This window comes from Rissa tridactyla, chromosome 2 (genome assembly GCF_028500815.1).
Source record: "Rissa tridactyla isolate bRisTri1 chromosome 2, bRisTri1.patW.cur.20221130, whole genome shotgun sequence".
Lineage (NCBI taxonomy): Eukaryota > Metazoa > Chordata > Aves > Charadriiformes > Laridae > Rissa > Rissa tridactyla.
In genome coordinates this window covers 151,571,225-151,596,108 of record NC_071467.1, presented here as the reverse complement: position 1 = coordinate 151,596,108, position 24,884 = coordinate 151,571,225, and the positions used below count along the sequence as shown (strand labels likewise).

The 24,884-nt window shown below is 37.7% G+C and overlaps 1 protein-coding gene across 1 annotated transcript in view; it reads right to left on the bottom strand.

Moving 5' to 3' along the window:
• ZEB1 (zinc finger E-box binding homeobox 1) overlaps positions 1-24,884 on the bottom strand; it is a 125,552-nt gene that overhangs the window by 18,206 nt on the left and 82,462 nt on the right. Inside the window, exons 2-4 of the mRNA XM_054193275.1 lie at positions 7,137-7,337; positions 1,859-1,921; positions 57-218 (exon numbers count right to left, since the gene is read on the bottom strand). Of these exons, the coding sequence (XP_054049250.1) occupies positions 57-218; positions 1,859-1,921; positions 7,137-7,337 (426 nt within the window). The remainder of the gene's footprint in view (positions 1-56; positions 219-1,858; positions 1,922-7,136; positions 7,338-24,884) is intronic.

Sequence of the window (24,884 nt, the reverse complement as noted above, 5' to 3'; positions counted from 1 at the left end):
GGTCTGGTAGTTCGCTGCAATTTATTTCATTAGAACTGAACTGGTGGCAGATTTACCATTTTCATCCTGACCACTAGCTTCTGGCGTGCCTTGTCTCTGGTCCTCCTCAGGTGCTTCAGGGTAAATGACAGCTGTATCTTCTTGCTGAAGGAATTCTTCAACATTAGGGTCATGGTTTTGTTCATTTTCTGCATCAGAATCACATTCATCTTCTTTTACTAAGAGTCAAAAACAAGATACAAGATACGAAATGAAGACTTTAAAAAGAACATAAGTGAGATTCAGTAATCCACACAGCCAGATCACCCTCTACCCAAGGATTTCAAAACTCTTTATAAATACTAGTACTGGTCAAGCCCTTTAAGATGCAGGAATATGCCAAGTTTTAAAACAATGAACCAGTGGCATAATGACATTTAAGAATTTGACTAAAAGCACAGTTTGCCTCTTTAACTCAGTGAATTTTTATAATTTTAGATTTATCTGTTCCCCTCAGCTTCCCTAGAAATCTTAAATGCAACATTAATTACGATTTCGCCCTTGAAGTCCACTTAGAGTCTTGGCTCCAATGTTTGCAAAAGTCAATTTGTTGCCTTCAAGACATAATTTTTAATGTTATTTAAGACCCGTTCATTAGCGCAAACTCAGAAGATGTTTAAACTCTGAATAACAAGTTGGCCGGCTGAAATGCAGTAAACTTGAACTTTGTCAGAAAGGGGTATCTGAAAAGTTTTAGATCTAGTTAACACCCTTCAACATTTTCTAGTTCAAAACTTAAGAAAACCATCAATGAATGACTGTATTTAAAAGTTAACAAACAATAAATTAAATATTTTACTTAATGTTTGTACCACAAATATTTGCTACCAACTATTTGCCTAAATGCATTAGGGATAGAGTTTACTTTTACCTTGGTGGAACATTCTGTGAGAAGCTCTACCTACAGCGCATTAATCATGACAGATCTCCTGCACTATTAATAACGTGAAGTATATTTTTAATAGGAAGGAGAAGTTTTACGATTCATCTTTCAGTGTGAAGTCACATACTCGATTTACAATTTGACACAGTCTTTTTATGACATGAGACAGTCTTTCTCATATATAGACTGTAATGTAATACATAATGCAGTTCTTTGTACTTGTTTGAGGAGACCTGACTTCATAGCAACTAAAAAGAATGCGTGAATATACAGTTAAGCGTTTCAATGTTTAGTTGTTGGGTTTTTTTAAAATAAGGCTTACCTTGATAATACTTAACTATTTAGTGTTAAGGGCACTAAAAAAAAAAAAAAAGGTATAAAAGTCTTTTAAAAAGCTGGATGGGCTATGTGTTAAATTTTTTGCCAACCAGGGAAATAACAAATAACAAAGTATCTGTTTTGGTTTGATTCTGAAATAAACATGTTTTATTTTGCCTTCTGCATAATCAGTACAGAGGAGCTGATAATAAGATACAGTATCAGCTTAAGTTTATTTTGGTACATTCATTATTAGTTTTAAATGCTATCTATTGACCTGTACTTTTATTTTGAACAACTACGCATAAGATCAGTGTTATTGCTTGTTTTGCTCCCGTTCCTGAGGTCTGTAGGAGATGCGGTGCCGCAGTGGCACTGCGGTCAGCCCTGGTGCGAGAGGACCGTGCCGGGTCACCGGCCAGCCACAACTTTGCACCCAGCACACCCGAAAAGGAGCCCAGATGGTTCTTCCTCAGCTAAAACACTCTTTACAGTTTCAGACCTCTAGCATAGAAGAGCAGAGAGGTGGGAGAACTTCAAAGACTTCAGGAGGATACTCACCTAGCCAAAATTCAATAGCACTTTATGAATAAGGGACTCAGACTAACAAAGAAATACCTGTACATCCAACTTCATCTGCCTGAGCTTCAGGCCCCAGGATTTCCTTTGTTTCTTTTCCAGCTGAAATAGTAAATTTCACAAAAAGAACAATAAATATTAAAAAAAAAAAAGCCACACACACACCAATAATGTAATATATTTGAGTTATTTCTTCAGCATTTTTTTGTTTCTGTATTATTTAAAGAACTGCATTTAAACACAATGTTCTTCCAAAAATATGAATTCCACATTATTTCAGCAGTGTGTAATCAGTTGAACCACAAAGATATTCCATGGTTAAAGAAACAAAATCTTAAAAGGAAGCAATACTAAACACCATTATTTGAAGAGAGGTAAAGACAGGGATGGTGTGTTTCTCCAGTAAATACAGAGTCAGCTACTTAAATAACTCTATCTACAAATGCAGCTATCTGATACATAGGAGCATTATTTCTGAAACCAGAGTATCATAAACCAAATACGTTTACATTATTTTCTCCAAGTAGCAGTTTTTGGAAATGATTGATGATTTGCTGATAGTGTCTGCAAACAGATGACCCTTCTTGTAAATCATCTAGAAAGCACTTACAGGCTGCTATTGCTTAAACAAACAAGGATATTAAATACCTGCTCCCCACGTCAGATCAACTCTGCACTACGAAAATGCTTCACGTACCAATTCCAATACCCAGTATGGGTTTGCAGGTACCAGACGTCTGTAGAACTAACGCCGTGGAGCCCACCAGCCTCCGAAGCTCCACCAGCTCCTGCCGAGCTGCAGCATTCAAGGATGCAGCGTGGAAGTTTTAACTCACTACAGGTTGTGGGTTCAAATCAATAAATGTCCCAAGTTGTTCCTAATTTACACACGTTTGGTAGCCTCCACTGGGAAGTTCCTATTGGAAAGGCCACTGCTGCCACTTCTGTCAGTAACTGGCTTACAGCAGGGGCACATAGGAAAGCGGTGTTGGTTTTTTCACTCCTTTATCAGTGGTATGCTGTGCTAATATATGTGAAACTAAAGCACTATTTCATATGGAAACCTTAGGTGCTTCAGAGCTATGCTGCAGAAAAAGCCCCTTCCGTGATACAGGAGGTTAGACTACACAACTGCTATCACCTGAAACAGCAACTGTTATACTTTTATTTACCTTACTTCACTCTACTTCAGTGCAGGAAAAAATCCTTAGCTTTGGCCCGTCAAACCCCCATTCCAGCTTCTTAATTACAGGAGAAGTCAATTTCTCCTTTATATGGAAGATGATATATTCTAGGACAACTTTAATTTCTCAGATAAAAACGGCTTCCTCAAAGGAAAAGACTGTTAATTCTGTCTATTTTGATTAAGATGTCCCACACCCACATATGTGGAAGCTATATCTGCAGAACAAGAAATATACTTAACAGGAAACTGTAACACTTAAATCTTACTTTAATTTTATTTGCCATCTAAAAAACCTCTCCAAAACAGTCCATATTTTATTGGTCAATACTGGATTGTGAACTAATTGTATTCTTGACTCATGATACCAGAGACTTGGTTCAGAATTTCTAAGATGGATGACTGCATGCAATGCAAATTTGAATCCAAAATTTAATTTCTTAAAAACAATCATGATGCAAACCCACTGTTTTTCTTTAAAACGGATTTGTGATTTTTCTCCATTATGAAATAGGTTCTATGGAAGAGGGGGAATATCAGTAAGTTATCACTCAGAAAAATTTAAATCATAGTGTCTCTAGTAAATCCCATTGCTTTCAGTGCAAATAAAAGATACGCTTCCCAAGGGAACGTCAAGGAATTGATGGCGTTATAGATTAATCTCAGTGAAGTTAAAAACCCTCTCAGTTGTAGTAATCATAAAAGTGGGGTATAAGACAGGGAGGAGCCTTTTTCCACAGTGGGTGATCTTCCTTAATACTGCAGGAATAATTAATAATTTGAAAATTGTTAAGTCATAACGTTAGCTATGACTGGTCAGCATAGGAAGGCAACTTTGCAATTGTGCCCTCAGAAGCCCAATTACCATGCTGCAAATACAGCTGCTGGGGAGCAACGGGAAGGGACGTGATGATGTGGGGACAGATCTTAAGACACTGTTACACCAAGGAGAAATCACAGCTACGAATTCCAGGAGAAATTTGAGCTACCTGCTGAACGACTGCTTAAATACAGGTCTCCGTGAATAGCATCTATGGCATGAATATCCATCTTGGCATTACATCTGGACATACCAGATAATTGTAAAACATGCTCTTGGAGTTCCGTATCTCATCATTGCTTATGAGCAGCTGCTTAGAGATACGGTGGGACTTCCTCAGGTTAAATGCTAATGATTTTCAGATCACAGGCAACAGCATGTTCTGGCAGTGCACGATGCAATCACTGTGTCATAGGCGGACTGTAAAGATCTCTGCCCAGGTAAGATAACTGATCAAATTTAAACCACTAGCAAAACGGAAAATTTGGTTGTAGGTAGAAACACAAACTTCACTGAAATTTCCACCACAGTGTTATCTTCAGAGAAGGGAATAAATTCCAACATCCATCAAAAGAGCTTCTAATTTAAATTCTTTAGAGCTAATTTTCTGATACACAACTTGCATCTAGCAACCGTTATTTACAGCTTACAGTACTGCTTCGGTGATCAAAAAGATGCCACTCATTTTTAGCCTTCCTCCCAAATGAAATTAATACAAAATAGCACAGCAACCTTCCTCAGCAACCTGCCACACTGAAAGAACACAATCCACTTCAGAGCACTCAAGCTCAACCTAAAATTTTATGAGTTAAAGGTATTTTTGAGTTCCAGGAGGAGATAAACATAAAACCTAACTTCATTAATTTTTAAAGGTTATTACAAGGTCTGGACAATTTTTTTAAATTTTAAATTTTTAAAAGATATCTTAGTTCCAGATCTGAGATCTCTAGATTTACAAAATACTTACAATACATAATAATGCTTTTAAAGTGCATTAATATAAGATGTCAATAAGTTTAACCTTTGATTTTTTTTTTAATCGTAGAGTAGGTTTTACTTTAAACTAAAGCAAAAAAAATTAAATTCGTATTACAGAATCATTGCACACATGCATGCTGGCCCACTGCCAACAGCTCGTGCAGGATACACGTGGTTCACTTTTTCAAACCCGTATGACTGTTTCAGTTAAACCTCTTGAGATACACACCTTATATTTAAAACACCTGTTCCGAAGGTCTTTTAGAAATTCAGTTAGAATGACTGGAAACGGAAGGAAACTGATCTGATAAAGAAATGTTACGTGTGCTGTTTCTATTCTTGGGCATTCGTGAACAGAATAAATATGTAAAAAACTAATTCTGTCAAGTTCAACTAAACCCAGGAACTTTCAGTGCTACTCTACTGGTGAAACCGAACTTACTAAAACTGCTGTAGTGTATGTTTTCTAAAAATAATCACCAGCCCTGAAGATGGTATTAGTGTTGCATGGACACCCACCCCAGTGCCTTTCCCTGTATGAGAGATCATGTTTTTACTACCCCTCTCTTCAGATTTCTAACGTGCAACCAAGACTGATGATACGATTTTCAGCTCACACCTTTCCTTCTAGGAAAGCTATAAAAAAGTAAATAGTACTTTACAATAGCAAATCAAAGCTCCATAAAACCTAATGTAGCCTTCATTTTTCTCGTGCATTCATCACCACAAATTCAAACAATTTATTTAAAAAAAAACTTACTATCAAATGAAAAACCCTCCAGACTGCTACAAAAGAAGCTTCTGACTACACAATTTTTACAGAAGAAATTTATGGTAGCTTGAGCAAGCCTGTACAGAAATTGTTTAACCTTTTGTCTATCTAAACACTGATGAACCTGTCTTCACCAGCAATGACCAACGCAGAGAAAACACTGCCTACATTGTGATTCTACAATCACAGTAGAATTTGGTTCAAATGTTTCATTTTAGCAAACAAATTTTAAAAGTTTAGAAATGGTACATTTGAAATAAGGAGTCAAAAAAGACGCCATCACATGTCTAGAGCTCTGAAAAACCCCAGAGGGCTGTCTGAGGCAAGATGCTGTGCCATGACTACCTGTAGGTACATCTCCAGGGAATGTTCTGTCCAAAGGGTCTTGACCCAGCACCTCTGTGAGCCAGTGCTCTTCTTCAATCCATAATTCAGGTTTCCTACACCTATGCTTGAAAAAATAGTCCACACACAGCCCATTTTTATGTAACTGCAATTCCTGATAGATACAGCCTGCAGTAGCGCACAGATACTATAGGAGAACTAAGAAAATTACCTACCTAATAATTTAGCTCCAAAATACTCATTTCCCTGCACAGCATCCCTTGGCAATAGCAGCTATGTAAAAACAGGCTGAGTTGATGCTATTCTTTGAACTCTCAGCTGCTCTCTCTCAGCTGGATTGCAGTTAGGGACCATATGACTGCGTTCTGTTTATTTAGATGTGAGGTCATGCGATTTGTCTTAAACCACCAGTTTTAACAAGGTGGATGCTAAAGAATTGCGGCTGGAGTTCAGACACAAACATGGATATGCCGGAAAATATTCTGTATCTTTCAGGGGATTAAGGCCAAATTCCGCAATAAATTCCACTAATTTATGCATTTATCCCAATTTGGCTCAAATGTAAGCATGCTGTGTGAGATTATGAAACTCAGTATCTGATTCCACAGTAAAAAGGGCCCATTTCCTGATTGCTTCAAATTTTCAGCTTTTAAAGCTGCTGCATAGTATGTACAACATTTACCTCCTTCCACTGTTTTCAAAATACAGATTCATTATGAATAAGATAGCCAATTCTAAAACTAATAATCTAAACATTATTTTTTCTGGCTATATTTTACAAGGGAAAAGGCAGATGCAGCTCACAGGCAGAAATTTACATCTGAATATTATTTTGTTTCATGTTTTTGGCTTACTGCTTACTCCCGAAGCAGAGCAAACCCTGAACCTTACCGGGAGCTACAGCAGAGACCTGCAACACAAAAAGACTTGGAAAAACTAAAAGCAAGTAACTAGTCTCTGATCACCCTTGAGAACGCCGTGTCCGCAGATTTGAAGCTTCTGTTTAACAATGCAAGTGGAATGAATGCACCTCCAAGTCTGCCTCAAATATTAAATAAAGAACATAAAATATGTTATAATAAATATGTTAGAAAACCTCTTTTTTTTAATTGTGAATATTACATGTTATTTCAGTAACAAAGTGACAAAAACAAGTTCTATTGAGTTTTTACTTTAGAAACCCTTCCCTACATAGCATCGTCAGTGAAAACAAACATACCTTCATCTTCCCAGCAACCGTTTGTACTCCCTTCTCTTTCACTGTTTTCTGGTAATACTGTATGGTCTGTTGGCAAGTCATCTTCTGGCACACTAGCATCACAGTCTGCTGCATCGGTTACACTTTCTTCTTCCACTATATGCAATTTATCTTCATCATCTGAATCTGAGTTTGCTTCTACCACGTTATTATAATTGGTGACTGTGGACAGACAAAAAGCAAAATGCCAATCAACATAGTCTTAATTTACAGCACAGAGGTCCAATGCTTTCAGTACTGTGGTCCACTGCTTTATCTGGGGCATCTCTATGGAGTCACATTATTATTTCTTCCTTCCGTATGGGGATGGCAGCGGCTTGTGAGCAACCTGGACGTAATGGCGGCGAACAAGGATACATCTGACCGCTGCTGGGATTCCACCACTGCGAGGAAACACAGTATCTCTCATTTCTCCACAGCCGGCACAAGGCTGCGTGAGAAAAGGCAGTGGACAACTCCAGAGTTGTCTTCTGGGCCCCAATGAAGCATTAGGCCTCATTCCAATCTGGATATCAGCATTACTGTATGTTTCCTTTAAGAATATTATGGCCCAGTCAACAGTCTGTGAAACACTTAATGCTCATAAACAACGTTTTGTTACAGACAGATGTGTATAATGAGGATAGGCTGTATGTATACAGCAATCAGGGGGATACGGCAGGAACAAAACTGCAGGGAAACCGCTGGGAGCGAGGACCAGGCGGCCGCAGGCTGAGCACAGCCCAGAGAGGGTGGCTGGGTCGCTCCGCTCCGGTCCCACGAAGCAAGCCCCTGTCTGCAGTCTGCAGTTCCGCACACTAGCTCTGCTCCCCTATACCGACCTCGCGCTGGCTCTTCCTCCAACCGATGGCAGCCCCACGGTCCGGGTATGTGGATCAAGGAGCAATAAATGGGAACAATAACGAGACTTGATTCAGAAGGGCTAAAGCTCTCCTCATCCAAGCTAAAATGCTCTTCTAGCTACACCCAAAGACCACACTAAAGATTCGGCAGGTGACTTGGAAAGGAAATCTCACATAACGCCTTCCCCAGCTACCATGAAAAGGAAACAACTCTACTTTTTCAGCCTGGAGATCATATTGTGAGAGTCTTGCAGATAAAGGATTACACAACGATATATGTTTCTCTCATACGGGAGCAGATTATTATTAAAATAGCCTTAATTTGTAAGCACAAAAGATCGGTTACAGCCATTTCAATTTCAACTGTAAGGATTATGTAGTAAGAAAAAAATTACTTTCACAATCTGTTGAAATGTCTTGTTAGTCGTACTGAAGTTAAACTATTAAACATTTATGGAAGATCTATATGTGTATTACTTCTTGACTGCCAAGTTTGAACTTCTAACTGAAATGCTTCAAAACGCAGTTTAAGAAAGAGAATAAATTTACCAATGAATAAACTAGCAAGACTTGTCTTGGCTGCGGTACTCCCTCAGTGGTTATCACAATTATACCTGGGAGGCACATAATCACGCTACTTTATGATACCAGCATCCTGTCACTGGTAGCACATGAGAAGCCAGACTGATTCTTCCATGTGACATCCTCCCTATTAAGGTAGATAAATAGCAAACTAGACTCCTGCTCTTCTGAAGTTAGCTTATTTTTTTTTTAAAGTAGATATTCTAGGCATTTAAAAACGCATTTACGCAGGGCAAGTGAATAACATTATGAACTGACAAGCTACTGTCTCATTTCCTCGCAATTCAGGAGAAAAATGTCTCATCTAAACCATGCAGAAGCATGACAAAAGAGCTTTCTGAATTTAAAATAATCACTCCATACTTTATACACATAGCGTTGTTTGAAAAATGTAGTACACCCCACTATTTATGGTATTGACATCTTCTAAGACAACAAATTTAGGTAACTTGCCTAATTACTAGTATCTGCTCCATTTCAATTGATAAATTGATAATCACTTTATATTCTGTCACTGATGTTGCAAAGTAAAAGAGGTACTGAAAGGGATACTGTAATGTTGGGTGAAAGAGAAGACATACATGTACTCCCTCACCAAAGCACAAGAGATTTATGAATTTATTTGCGTGAGCAACAGCAAATGCAAATTTTAAAAAAGTTTAAGAACACACACAGAACAGGAGGAAGTGGAAAAATTATTTTAGCCTGTTATCTTTGCTGGGTTTTACTGTGACACTTAGATGTAGAAGATTATTAATATAAAACAACAACGTATTTACCTTTGGCACACATAAAGGAGATCAGTAAGAGCAGGGACCAAAATTTAACTACTATATATATATATATGTATGTATGTGTATGTATATATGTAGTCATACGTTCAGATTTCAGTAACTTAGATAATTAATACTTGATTTTTTAAAAATAATTTTCCTGTTTAGTTTGGGAAATTAAGTGGAATCCCTTATATTAGACTTAGAGTAGTTTTTTATGGGAAATGAAAAAATAATCAGGAAGTTTGTACTGCAGAATTACACTTACAGACAAAACCTGTCTCTTCTTTTCCTTATCATAAATTTTTTAATTTTAAATACAATCTACTCATTATGGCTCTATTTTTTCGTACATTCTCCCTACGCTGACTCATGTGCTAACTCAGCAAAATTTAAAACCTCCTTGTCCTCCATAAAAAGCGAAGAACAAATGTTCTTTGGGATTTTGTTTCCTTCCACTGAAGATCAGTTGCCAACAAGGCAACACAATAAAACCAGCAAGAAATCTGGCTCTAATGATCCTGTTTTCCTCTTGTGGAGGATTTTGTGTAATCTGGGGGAAATAATCTGCCAAACCTGCATCTAAATGGGCTTGGCACATTTGGGATGGCCAGGCAACTCACACGCCAAATGCGGCTGAAAGTCAAGCACTTAAAATTGCTAGATATATCTAGCATATATCCACATTATCTATACGCAACTCTAACTAAATGATTACACACTGTTTTCCTTCTACAGGATCCATGCATCATCTAGCGCAGCGATGGCAAACATGCAGGGAATGCTCGTTTTTTTGGAGTGAGCTGAGTATTTGTAGGATCCTGCCTCATTTTTTCAGATTGCAAAGTGATTACGTGTTCTTTTTATCCCCACCAGCCAGCAGTCTCCCCAAAGCCTCATCTACAGGATGTTAGCCAAAATGGGATTCCTCATTATATATCATATTATATATACTTATATACAATATATTATAACTGCATATTATATAATTACAGGATTATATATGTATGATATATAATTTCCCGACATGGTATTCAGCAGGAATGCTTCAAAACATATAATTAACTGTAGTAGGGAGATGGTATCTCCATTTTACAGAGAAGAAACTGGCTACTTAAAAAACAGAGGATTCTTTCGGCAATCCTGGCATTGCCACGTCAGTGTAAGGCATTTTGGGCCTTTTCAGAGGACTTTGCATTTTTGCAGCATTTCATATATTCAAAGCGCACTTGTGTTCATTCCCAACGCAGCAGTGCTCAGAGCCCAGGTACCCCCGCCCACGTGCCACAGCAACTCGAAACACAGAGATCACCTCCAAAGTAAGTGACCTTCCAGAATCACATAAAAACGCCTTGAAAGAGAGAGAATAAAATCCAGTCTTTCAGGGGAGCTTTCAAATGCCTCAGAGAGCGTGCTTTTGATTCCTGCAGCCCTCTACTTAAATTACTATGCTTTCCAGCAATTAAGGAAAGGGTTCTGGAGGCAACAGCTGCCTTTAATAAACACCCCTGATTCATTCTCTGGGCACCATTCCTCCTGTGAAAAAATTATGTGATCACATAATTAAAGATCTTATCGTTATGCATACATGCAAGGGACAAATTAAAACAGTTTGAACAATCCTCATTATGGCATTTTCCAACTTTTTTTGAATGCTTGACTTTCAAAGTCAAGTGTTTGATTTCAAAGAATGTATTAGTATTCTGTGATAGCAACGATGGTTAAAAAACAATCAAACCCTGTAATTTACTGTATTTTTAGCTAATTAAAATTAAAATCCCATTACATGGTACCACACTGGTGCCTGCACGGCTGCAAAGCTTAGCTTTAGCAATGCAGATCTGCTGCTGGTGCCCTGCTAAGGGGCGGTAGTAGCAGGCTGCTATCTTCATTTGCTTCAGACGCGCTTTATCTTCAACTGTAAAAGCTAAGCCTGACTCAGATCATGAACCATGGCTGTAAGCCTCTGAAAACAGGTCACCAGACAAGCACATACGACATATAACAGACATATGGACCTATTCTATCCACTGTATAGTATGTAACCTTAGCATAAAAATGTACATGATTCTATTAAACAGTTTCATTATTAGTTTCAGCTTTGCTTTCACAGATAAATAGAAAAGAAGGCCCCATTTTCAACATATGTATTACAAATGACACTGAAGATTAAATATTTATTCAATAAAAATAATTTCTATATCATTACTATGTATCTTCTGAAATAAAGATGAAATATTCATTAAAAAGCAATACTTGAAAAATATATCTTTTGAACCATAATTACTTCTTTTCCTGTTGATCACTTTCTTGCTTACAGTATCCTGATTCTTAAAGAGTAAATGAGAACCTGTAGTTGAAGCTTTCATTGCTCTAAGAGTAAATGACTGCAAAATGAATTGCAGAAAATGAGCTTTACTTTCTGGATTTTTACAGTCCTAAATGCAGAGAAGATGTATGATGCTGTTTGAAATATTTTGAATGGAAATATGTTTGAATGGAATTAGCAATTAAATAGCTAAAACAGAGAAATATATTATTTTGCTGGTTGAATACAGCTACAAAACCACAATACATATATCTAGTCAAATTCAAAGACAGTATTTTAAAGGAAAGGAATCTTTAGTTCTCTAATTTAAAACGAATGAAACCAGGAAATTTCAGGTGAACACTACTCTTGCGGTGATGAAAGACTATAGGACTCACTGTTTCCATAGCATATGCTATAATGGGAGAATCCCCAAAAAGGCAAGTGACCTGGGTGGCAATAGAAGGTAAGCTTCTCAAAAAGCTGGCAGCAGGTACCCGCTTACTGCTCCCCTCTCCAGATCTGCCCTCTGAATCATTAGATGACATGAAAGATGACATTCCCAACACGAAGAATGACCCAATGAAGCTCGTATCAGTCAAATTCTCATAGGAATTTACTCAACAAGAAAAAAAGCATGTGGTGGCATATCTATCAGAGTAATTTGAGATCAGGTGGCAACAGCACAGAACTGCACTAAAAAGAGAACAGGCTTCAACAGAACTAATCTGTTATCTCTGCTATGTATTATCATTCCAGGATCTGGAAGTGTACAGAGGGAAGGATGCTCTGAACCTGATCTGTTACAATCTTTTCTTCAATACTTGCAGCGCTCACGGTCTTTTATGTAGAGTCTGGTCCAACATTCTTACTACCTGGCTCTTTTATACCTCTCCATACTTAATCAAAAACCCTACCTACTTCCATTGAAAAAATAAACTTTTAGGAATTGGTGAGTCAATGCAAATACTCTTAAATTTTTCAAGATGTTGGACACATGTAACCAACACATTTGAGTTGTGTGGGCTCAGTATCTCAACACTGAAAATGCTGGAGATCTAGAACAGGTGTGAGGGATTCCGATCTTTTAGAAACCCTACTTCAAAAAGCCCTTCCAAGTTTTAATATAAAAATTTGAAAGCTTATTCATGAATCCTGTTAGAAAAGAAACCTTTGATTCCGCAAACTGGAACAGCTCGTGTGCTCTGTGAAGTGCATTCTTGGTTCATGGATTTCTGCTCTGACAGCCTACAATCGTCTCTTCAAAACCATTTACTCTCTGTCAGCTCAACTGAAAATCTGCATTTATATATTACTTTGGTCTAATCTTAAAAATATTCTAAGCAACATATATTGCAAAGGCAGAAACCTGATAATTTAACATTCAGTATTTTATATTTAGCTTTTAGGGTATACTATTCATTTTATTACTACTCCTGAATGAAATGTCATACTTCTGCCTCTCCATTGATAAGCTGCCCCGTATCTTTAGTAAAGTTAGACCTTTATGTTCTTTTCATATTTTTCATCTCAGTTTAATACATACACTTGAAATTAATAAGTACTTTCCATGCAATAATATATACAGAACCACATCACCATCTGAAGTAGAAACACAGGGAAGAACAAAAGAAAAGGGAAGGCATCTGTCGATGCCTCTCCTAAAATTCTTCACCTGTTTTCAGTAGTTTTTTGGCTTCTGGAATTCCTAAATGAGATGTGTTGTCTTCATACCCAATAGCCTCATTTTCTGTGAATTTGTCTGGTTGCTTTTTGAATTCATGAAAATGTTGGCATCCACGTTATTCTGAGGCAAGCAGTTTCACAGCTCTGTGTTGTGGGAAGAATAAGTTTCTTCTGTTGATTTTGAACCTGCACTTAGATTCAGTGGGTGTCCCCTAAATCCTCCCCACCTGTGCCCTCTATGCTGTTCATGACTTTATAGGCTTCATTGCACAGCCCTCCCTTCCAACGTGAAGAGTCCTTGGCCGCTTGTTACTCATGCAGAAGTTATTCCACTGATCATTTTTGCTGCACCTCTCCGGACCTTCTTCTGTTCTGCTGCACCACTGTGTTTACAGGAGGGAGAGATGACAACCTGGAACTGCACCCGGCATTGCGGATGCACACCCATCACGGATTAGAATAGCCGCAGAACAACCTGCTGTTTTCTTCTTCATCCCTTTTCTAATAATGCAAGTCGTGTTCTCACGGGACCCTGTTCCTCCCTCCACACACATTGCTTCACTTTTATCTACCTAGAATTTTATCTGCCTGACTGCTGCTTGGCTATTTGGAAACACCGTCATTATTTCCCGAACAAGTACAAGCAACCCCTAGTGAAAATATTCACTGCTTCCCAATCATGTCATCAGGCAGCAGGGCGACTTTCCCGCGGTATCGGGACAGCCAGCAGCACTACAGAGGGAGTGGACACACTACCCAAAGCAGCTTGTTGAACTCAGGAAAAATACACTACAACGAGATCTCGTTATGTAGAAAGTGTGAGGAAACTTTATTCTACTCTTAAGTAAATCAGTCAAGAAAAAACCCCCACAACCTTGCCAGAGATTAGTTTCTGAAATAGTCCATTTAAAATTTAATTTAAAAACATACCTGTAATTTTCAGAAAAGTCATTCTGCTTTTAAGAACAGTATATGTACTATAGCTGGAGAATAGAACCGTATTTTATATATAACAAGTTGACTCACTGCTTATTTAGACACATACACAGGTGAGCGCGCTCACACAGGAGAAGGGGAACTGAATTTAGTCCTTCCTCTGCCTGAAGGGATCAAACGTACAACTCCCACATGTGTTTATATAAATACGTAAATAGTTGTAAAAATGTAAGTCTAAATATTTACACGTACCAAGCACATTTCTGATAATTTTGTTTAACTAATAAAAATCTTGTTCAAACGGTTTCTGCACCTCTTAACTGAATGCTAATGTCCAGACAAATACAGCTCGACACACATTTGACTGAATATTCTGACACAGTAAAACCCATAAAATTCAAGAATCTTTATATGCACTAAGGTATATAAATCATCTCAATACACAGGTACTGGATTATTTGGTCTTCTGGTCAACTCAAAGAAACTTTGAGTTTAAAATAAATGCTTTGAAAGTGGACTGCACAGGCAAACGTGCTCTAAATGCTGTACCAAAAGCGAGAGTGAATGTTTGGCTCGGCTTACACAACACACATTAAAATCAATGGTGTAACTACAAATTTTCTGCTTGTCAATTTTAAATCATGGTTTTAAAATCAATCAGTATTTGACATTAAAAGCAAACTGACCCTCAATGTGGAATTTTTCTATTGATATGGCCAAGTCTGGAGCAAAGCCTGATGATCTCAGCCAGGGCCAGTTCCCCAGCATTGGGGTGATGGTACAGCTCTGGCACCACACTCTGAGATGACATAAGTGATACCTGGAGCAAACCTGGCAAATATTCCAGCCTCAGTGATTAAATTTTTTGCTGCTTGCCTTTGTTCATCTGAGCGTTACTTTGATTTAGGGTTAATTTAGTCTCATATGCACAATTCTATTGGAACAGGAGAGTTTGGTACTATACGATTCAGAAACCCAGAAGCTGAAGCAGCTCTAGGTTTCCCAGTGGGGCAGACACGGTGGAGTTTTGGCCATGAAAGTGAATAAAGTCAGAGAGCAGCTGGGGAATCTGCTGATTTGGCTGCTCCTGGCAGGCAGCTGCTTTAGCCAACTACCTACTTTGCCTATAACTAAGATGAGTTCTGGGCAGAAGAATATATGTATTCCCTCCATCCCTCCCAAGCTATTCAAACTACACACCTAAGACATGAAATGTTACTCCTGTATCATTTCTGGGCTGCTGAGCCCAACACCAAGTCAGGAGAGGGATCCGAAAACAAGTCCCACTGACTGTAAAGGATTTGTAAGAGTCGCTGGTTCTGACGGCAAGGACGGCAAGCTTGTACCCGCACTGGCAGACAGGGTGGTGGAAGAGAAACAGAAATTTATGGTGAAATTGTTGACCTTGAGGACCTAATCCTCACACTCTGTGTTTCAAGAGCTGTCTCTTAATAAAACTAGCTCTAGTCTGATCTTCTGGAGTAAATTTTCATTAGTGGCTGCCACCCATGTAAGAGAGCTCCCTGAGCCTACCTTCTCATTTCGTATAGAGAAAAGGCATGCTCCCAAGCCAAAGCACAGGGAATGAGGACAATCAGGAGATTCACTTCAAAAATTCAGTCCTGATTTGATTTAAGACACTGAAGGACGTGCACCTTCAGCCAAACACCTGTGGAAGGGACACACACTTCTTGCCTGCAGAGTCAGAAGGATAAAACTTTCCATTGGTCATTCCATTTATAAAAATGATTAAATGTGACTGGCACCAAAATCTCAGCCTGTAGAGGGTAGAGAACTCTTGGGCCATCTACCCTGTTCCTCCTTCCTACAAGCAACCAGGTCATATACTCTCTTTCACAATTTACTTTTTGACAGGATCAATCAAATCCTTGACAGACTCCTGAGTGCGGGACATACCAGCAATTGAAAGGAAAGCTATACGTGGTCTTTCCAGACAGCCAAGAGGTTGTGGTGCCAGATGCTGGCCAGAAGCGGCTACCATCGTCTGTTAGAGATGAAAGTGGATGAGGCTGTTTGATAAGTTCTATGGACTGAATCCCATACTCGCCAAAAAGAGTCTGGATCTATACTGCTAACCAACATCCTGACAGAGAAGCTGCAATAGCAACACAGGAAAGCTTGAAAAGGACCTTTGGGAGACAGAAGAACGATGGCGCAGAAGACATGGACGGCAGAGTACCCAAAATCACTCAGTACTGCAGCACAGGGTTATAGGTGAGTGAACGGCAATGGAGCTCTAGGACTGGTAACAAGTCGCCAAATGCAGTACACAGAGTCCAGTACAAGAGAGACCACCACCATCTCCTCTCTTTGGCTTGCTTCTTGAATGAAAACCTTTTCGTCCATGCGCTTGAAATATCTTAAGACCACAGGCATGGTTGCTCCCATGTGCAGTGCAGACTGGCAACAACTCTGAACATTACCAAGTACCACCTAGCAAGACCTGACCAGAGCAACCATAGGTGTTTAGGTAACTCCTGAGACTGCAGATGACAAGCTTAACTGGGGACAGTGGCTTCACACTCATTAGACAGGATCACCAAAACTACACAGGGAGACCTCGCAACAAGAGGCCTTAGTATAGATGACTGTTGCATCACCAATTGGGAGCTCTTAAGGTAGCCCACATACCTTATAGTTTTAACTGTCCATCACCTGAGCAATACCATCACAGCAGGGATGTGCTGCTATACAGTATCCCCATACCCTGGGACACTATATAAGCCTTTCCTAGAAACACTAGACGCTCCCACTTTGAATGGCTTTCCAGATGCTGTCATGGTGCCTTCGTGTTACATGTTAAAAATTTATAGAACTTGCAAGGGTGGGAAACAACTTTAAAATCAACTCCAGTGCTCAAATGAGAATTTATTTGCATGTAGAATTGACATGAGCCCAGAGATGAGAAGGAAAGAGTACACAGACAAGGATTTCAGTTATTTAGTCTTAGCCCATTAATAACTTTAAAATAACAGGAAAACGTATGTTTATTTATTTAGACATACATACACATACCTACATATATATTTTCAGGTTTGATAGCCTAAAATTAGATTTGGAAATGTATATCTATATATGTATACCTTTACTATCATATAAAAATAATCTGATTTTGAAGTATTTCTCTTATTAGGGCTACTTCAGAAAAGCAACTTAAGAAACGTAGTTTTCATTACTCTGCAGCTCTTCTGTGCTAAAAATGGAAGCTTTATAGCTTTGCAAAACGAAGGCTTTCAGTCTCTCAGTGAGACAGAGGGGCTTGCAATGGCAATTTCTCTATTGGATTTGCAAATGATGGTCGTTTTTCTAATGAAAAAGCTAACTACTGTCCGAATATTCTCTCCTTCTAGTCTCTGGATTGATGTCAATTCTACATGCAAATACGAAAATTCTCAGTGGCAGCATAATTTGAAAAATGGTATTATCACAAGGTACTTAAAGGTTTGGAAATACTAAAAATGGTCCCATAAGAAAAAAATCAACATTCAGAAACAAGACAGCCGAAGGTATATGAGAAAAGTAACTGTAGCTGTTGCCTGTAATCACCATTACACAAGCCAAGGTTGCAGAGCTTTCTACAAATGAGAACTTAACTCCGTCTGTGTAATTCCATGTCAACTGCTTCTGTCAGGAAGTTTTACAAAACCTTAAAGTAAGTTTAATACTTTAAGGAAGTATTTAAAAACAACTGAGAGTAGTGAACATATCCCCTCCCAGTGCTTTTTTTTTTTTATTAATGTAATGGAAAAAAAAAATTCCAATAATTTCATTGCAGCTTTAAACATTCATCGGGGGGAAGCCATACCTTGGTCATTTTTCTCTCTCGCAGCTCTCCCATTTGATATGCTGTCCCTCAGGTAGCCTCATAAAACGCAGAAGAGCGTTCACTCATTATAGGTGACAAAACCTCTCCTATGCAACATGGAAGTTTTTGCAAGTATTTATTTTTGTGAATGCATGTGAACAAAATAAATACAAAATAGAAGGTGGGGATAGCCATATAACGCACGGGCAGGAACTTTTGACTAAATCTCCTGCTCTCTGCCCATTTTTCTCTTTCTAAAGAACACATAATTTTCCCATAAAATTATACTGACATAGATATCAAATAGATAAAATCCTGATGTTTATGATTTTTAAAAAAATCTGAATTTTCAAAGACTATGCTGTGGGGACCAATTCTGGGTAGGCAGCAATGATCTAGTCATTCTCTGCTCCAAACTACAGAAGCGAAAAGTAGGAACCTTTCCCTCGTGTCCTATTTCATCCCAGGTAAGTTTGCATTTCTGTCACCAATATTAGTTTTATAGTCGATCATTTTACTCAGAAGACTGGAGAAACCAATCTGCACATCCGACTGGCGTTGCTCACAGCCAAGTGCCGTCTGACGGCCACAATGGTTTAGTGGCTCTGAGATAACTGAGCGTGCTGATCATTAAAATTAAGCACGAGATGTATAAATATCGTGAAGCCTTCATCTTTTAGTACCTCCAATTACTGAACAACTGGAAACAGTAAACTAAACTGAGGTGAAGCTGAGAGGAAGAAGTATATTTCCATGGGTTACATAGTCTTACTCTTTAAAAATTATCTGTACACCGGGTACACTGGTGATCGTAGCACTCTGTTGTATGTCCAAAGTGCTCTATTTATAAGATAACCACATTGTTTCTAACACATTGTACTCCATATACTTGACAATTTTTTCCTTTATAAAACTTCTCACATATAAAAAAAGTTAGCTAAGAGACATATTTGAAAGGCAAGATCATGAATTACATTCTCGGGCACAGATTTTTAAAAATGGATGATTTATTACTACAGTGAAAATTAATTCTTGCACACAGATAAACGTCACCAAGTTTAAGATGAGCCACAGATAATTGTCTCATCATTAATTGCTACTAGGTACCAATGGGTATTGGTACTAGGTACCAATGACTACCAATCATTTGGGAGAATGTGATCAGTTACAGGAGTTTATTTGATTGCAGCAAGATGGAGATACTCATTGTAAGAGACATATAGGCATAAAATACAGACACACACCATAGTAGGAGGCTTCAAAATTACGTACAAGTTCCCTCATACTGACCAACTTGCTTAAAAAGCGCAATATCCTACTTCTGTTCATAACTGTAGCATAAATTGAATATAACTGTAATACAGTTGTTTAGATTTACCCTCATTAAAGACTTAATCTGAATTACAGTTTGATAATTACCTTAATCCATACTCAAAAACTTAACAGCCGTGTTTTAGCGTTATATATAAAAACTCAGGTTAGTACAAATTATCAGTTGTAACCAAAATCACTCCACGATGCTAGCTCAGTCACTGTGTGAAATAACTCTATCCTCATGGCACTCTTGCATGGGTATCAGTTACGGAACATCCACTCGTGCCTGAACTGGCCCGAATCCTGTGCCATTTATTCAGGCATCATTAGGCCAAGTTAATTCTTCAGGAAGACACAGTTGACATGTTTACAGAAATGTGTATTATGTATTTCATAATACTGGTGATTTTATATAACATCATTACCTAGATTTATATAAAGTATATATTTGTTTCACAGATAATAAAAAGACTGTAATACAGCAGTACCAGTTTGGCTTATAAAGTTTTGAGATCCTCTTAGATACAAGGCAGGAGAATGATACTCCCAAGTGCCGCATTTTATATACAAAAATAGCCAATTACAGCAATTCTTTCTTTCCCCCAAGTTTTATGACTATCATAAGGTGCCACTAGAAAAGTCTTCAGCATTTAGGAAATTGTATCCAGGGTAGAGATACCACCGTAATGAGTCTCATGCTTTATAAAGCCCTTATATTTTTCTTTACTCATTCCTAAATTAAAAGAACAATAAATTACGCAACTTTGAACAGCTGTTGCATAACTATAATCTAAATTAATAAATCAGCAAAATAAATTTATTTAGAAAGTGTGATTTTATTTTCATTTCATATTTCACAACTTTTTTTCTTAACATCTAAGTAATTTCTTAAATAGACCTCTTGAAAGAGAGCTGGTTTGCCAAAAGCATAATGCTCAGCTATTTAGCCTAACTATAGGTTTAACACTCCAGTATTCACGTAACTCCCCTGGCTGTCCCCTGCTTCTGACACAGGAGAAGGGATTTTTTTTTTTTTTTAAATTTGTCTTATAAGTTGACAAGCTACATTATGGCTTTACTCTGATTTCACATAGTTACAGAAGCGCATTTTTAATGGTGTTCTGGGTTTCAGTTTTCAACATGTGGGGCCTGACTTTTGGATTCAGGGTAACTACTTTGTAGAGATTACATGTTCTTATCACAACAGATCATTGTATCAAACATTACTAATTCACTTCTTCCTGAAAATAAAGTTTACAAAGAGATGTTAGGATACCAAAATGTAGATTAACACAGTTTTATTATGTAATTTGGATGATCTGGTTTGCTTCATGTAGCTTTGCATCTTGAATAACATGAGTTTATTACGCATATTCATATATGACATGCACATAATTTTTTGCATTTATATTCACAGCTAATCAACCAAAACATCGGCAGTAGAAAATTACTGTCTGGGAGTGGTACGACAAGTCTCTCCAATTTTTAATTAGCTGCTATATTTTTACAATACGCATTTTTACATTACAGATTTTTCACATTACTGATTTTCAATTCTTTTAAAATATTAAATCACTGACCATTTATATAATTTATTTGTGTGAAGTGGGAAATAAAGCACCACCTACATTCTAAGTGTGGCTTCTTCATTTTGCAAGATAATGAAGAGCCATCATTCCCAGAAACCTACTGCAGTGTAGGAGCATGAATAAAGAGACAGTCAAAAAATATGCAATGGATTTAGAGTGTTTTACTGGATTTCAAGGGTAGACATTCCCTGGTGTTCTATTTAACAAGTGGATACATGAGATTATGAAAGGTCTTACCCTGTTTAAATGGAAGTACAAAGCTTAAGGAAAAGTTTAATTTTCAAAAGATGCATTCCATAAGATGATATACATTGCTAAAACAACAATGGCAAGTTATATGTTAGTGAATTTCTACACATTTAAATAAAACTTGTATCTACTTGGATACCTAATGGGTATTTCTGACACTATATTACGGAAATAAACACGTTTGGCCATGCTAACCTCTTTGCTTCAAAAGGCTGTGAATGTAGTCCACAGCACACTTTAGCAACACCTTATTTTTCTCTGAAGATCAAGTAACTTACGATAGATGCTTCCAAAGGCAGGGTTGTTAAACTTCTTTAAAACTGTACTCCGGATTTTCAGTGTTCCATCCCTATACAACAAATTATTCACAGATAGCTACCGAATCTCCCCGTGAAGGCAATTTTACCCAGATTTTTGGACCGAGAACTGGACAAACCAGCTCTCCAGCCCCCATGTTGAAGAATAACCTTCATCTAGCCATTACAACATTTCACAGACATAGCACATGCTTCAGAAGAAGTCAGGTTCACAAAGAAGGCATGAGAAGAGAATGCCACGAGCTTCCAGGATTGCAGAGCCGTGCTGACTCTGCGACACTACAGCAGCTCCCCAGCAGAGAGAGAGGAAGATTCAAACAAGCATTGAGAAAGTGCTGAAGAGGAGAATATCCAAGACCTCCTGTTGGAATACAGACCCACAAATGTACTCTAACACAAAAGAACACTACATTTAGGCACTAGCTTAAACGAAAAAAAAAAAAAAATAATCTCATTCACTTCTCAGTAGAGCTGTTTAGACGAACTAGCAAACTGATAGATGTACTAGAAAACTACTGCAGACTATTTTCCTTAGTAGTGGAATAACAACCTGAGAAAACAGCACGGTTGGCCTTGAAGAATGATAGTCTATCTCTCCAAAATAGTCTTAATGAATAAGAAAATATCTTGCAAAGACAGAAACTTCAGAGCAGACGTAACACGATGACATATTATCTGTCTGAATTACTTATGTAGCAGAAAATGCTATTATTAAGGAAAAAAGGATCTTGCAATCTTAAAGCAATTTCAGTAGTGAAAATATTGAGTATATACATGATTCCTCGTAAAGCATTTTTTTTAACCACTTGATTCAACACATAGATACTGAAAAAATCGTGCCACAGAAGAGCACACAGTTCTGCTTAAATACTACCAAGGCTTTAGTCCTACCTGGACTCCTCATCACCACTTCTTGCAGCCAAATCAAGCATACCCCTTCCCCCTCCTAACAGCTATTTGCATCTATAGATAGCGCAAAACACACTTTCACATAGACTTTGATGATTTGTCAATGACTATAAGCTGGAAATCTGGTAAGTCCAATTCTTTGAGCCTAAGTAAGCACTATACGAGTGAACTGAAGAACAAACGGAGCTGGCCCAGAAGGCCATTGCCCACCTGCTCGCCAGCGGCACGCACCAGGTAGGGCTCCCCCTCTTCTCTGCTTCCCTTCGCCAGCATTAAGTCACTTTCTGTATGGCAACTCTCGCCTTTAAGCCTTGTATTACACTGATTGCAGTTCACTCCTGTACTTCTGAATCCTATCAGCAACTGCAGCTCCTATCAACTACTGAAAATTTGCATATTAATCAATGATTTAGAAAAAAAAATAAAAATCTCAGTCTCCCTCAAAAGAGGTGTGGATTTCACAAACAAACCCAGTACAGGAAGACAGGGTTATAATTGGCACAAGGGCAAGGATTTCCAACATTTTTATCTAATTTTATCTAATTTAAAGAATTTATCTAGTTTAAAGAAGCAACAGTCAAGAAATCATTTTCCAATCAGAAGTGAAATAGCTTTCCTTACTGAACAAAAGTACAGTAATTATCTCTGTAACGTGACAGAGTTTCAGAAAAAGCCATTCTGTCCATTGTCCTCTGCTAGGCCTCTGGAGAAGCTCCCTCAGCTGCTTTGTTTCATTCAGGCTCACATTTGTGTCTTTATAAACTTCAAACTGAATCATTCGTTACATGATTTTCCTGTCACAGATTAAAAAAAGAAAAAAAAAAAAAAACAAACCTAAAACCAGACAAAATATTTCTAATCTTCCACTGATTTGTTGATGCCTTTTTTTTTTTTTTAATATAAGAGAGACTGAAGATTATCTATAATTATTATTTGGAGGGACAAATGAAGTGTTGACAGAACACAGCAGAAGTGAGAAAGGAGAGCTTTTTGGACAGGGCTTTGATTAACCTGGGCTAGTGGAAGGTGTCCCTGCCCATGACAGGGGGATTGGAACTTCCAACCCAAACCATTCTCTGACATTCTTCAGTTAGTGCAACATTACTGTAATATGAACTGAATGGATAGTAGCTAATAAGCTAATGCTAAAACCTTTCTTAAATATTCATAATTACTTTTTATAGTATGCAGCTACATGATACACTGAATTTCCAAGAAAGCATGTGCTCATGTTTGTACAGGATCAACACACAGCACAGTAAAGCTTGTAAAAGGTTCCCAACAAATAAATACTTTAAAAAAGAGTCTAGCAAATGAAGATGATTTAAAATATCAGTCCATAAAAGACAAGTGTGGGATTTTAACTATGATACAGGAATTTACTGTACAGCATGTATGTTCCAAGACTTGTTAATGGTGATGAATAACTGTATTCAGTTTAGTCCAACACCTCCAAATTCCCACTGTCTACACAAGAATGAACTTAAACATTTTGAGACTTTAATTTAAAAGAGCTTATCTGTTCCATTTGACATTGAAATTCACTGTAAGGTGAATGAACAGTGATAAAGAAGAATCTAACAAAGGATCAACTATGGGGTAGCTTAAATAAAGAGACCAGTTTCCAAAAAAAAAAAAAAAAGGAGAAAATATCCAACCCAATATTTATTCATGTAAATGACCTTACATGCATTACAGGCATTCTTAAACTTAATTTTGTCAGGCTTTTGTCAATGAATGGAAAAGACGGTAAGAAGGTAACAAAGACATGCCTGACTTCAGATGAATACTGAGGAGGACAGTAAGACACATCTGTCAGTCACTTCAAGACAGAGACTTTCTCTTTGTAAAGGCTGCTACGAAAGCAGCTGAGCACTAACAAACCACAATGGGAGTGTTTGGCTTAAAAATAAAACTATTTTGTTGACGAGGCAAATGATTTTCAAGCTTACTGTATCTGGTCTCTTACGAAGAGACAGAACTTCTATAAAGGGAGAAAAACTTTCAAATGCCTTGCGAATTGTTTGTGACTGCTTCACAGCCAATCTCTTAGAAATTTCTCAAGAGCTATCTGGTTAAAATTACAAGCCAGAGAGATACTGAAGACAGCAAAGGCATAGTGTTATGTGTAGCTATTTTAGCATACATAATCCTTTAATTTTATATACAGTATTTCTACAGGAAATTTTAGTTTTTAAGAATCTTACTTGCTCTATCAGATCAGCTGACATGCTACAGAAACGCATAACAGCAATAACAATAATGCTAATAAATAGAAAACATTTTAACCAGTTACTCCATTTGTGAATCTTAATAATGGATAGTTGGCTGTTAATATCTCAGATATCAAACATCTCTAGGCTTACAACCATTTATAT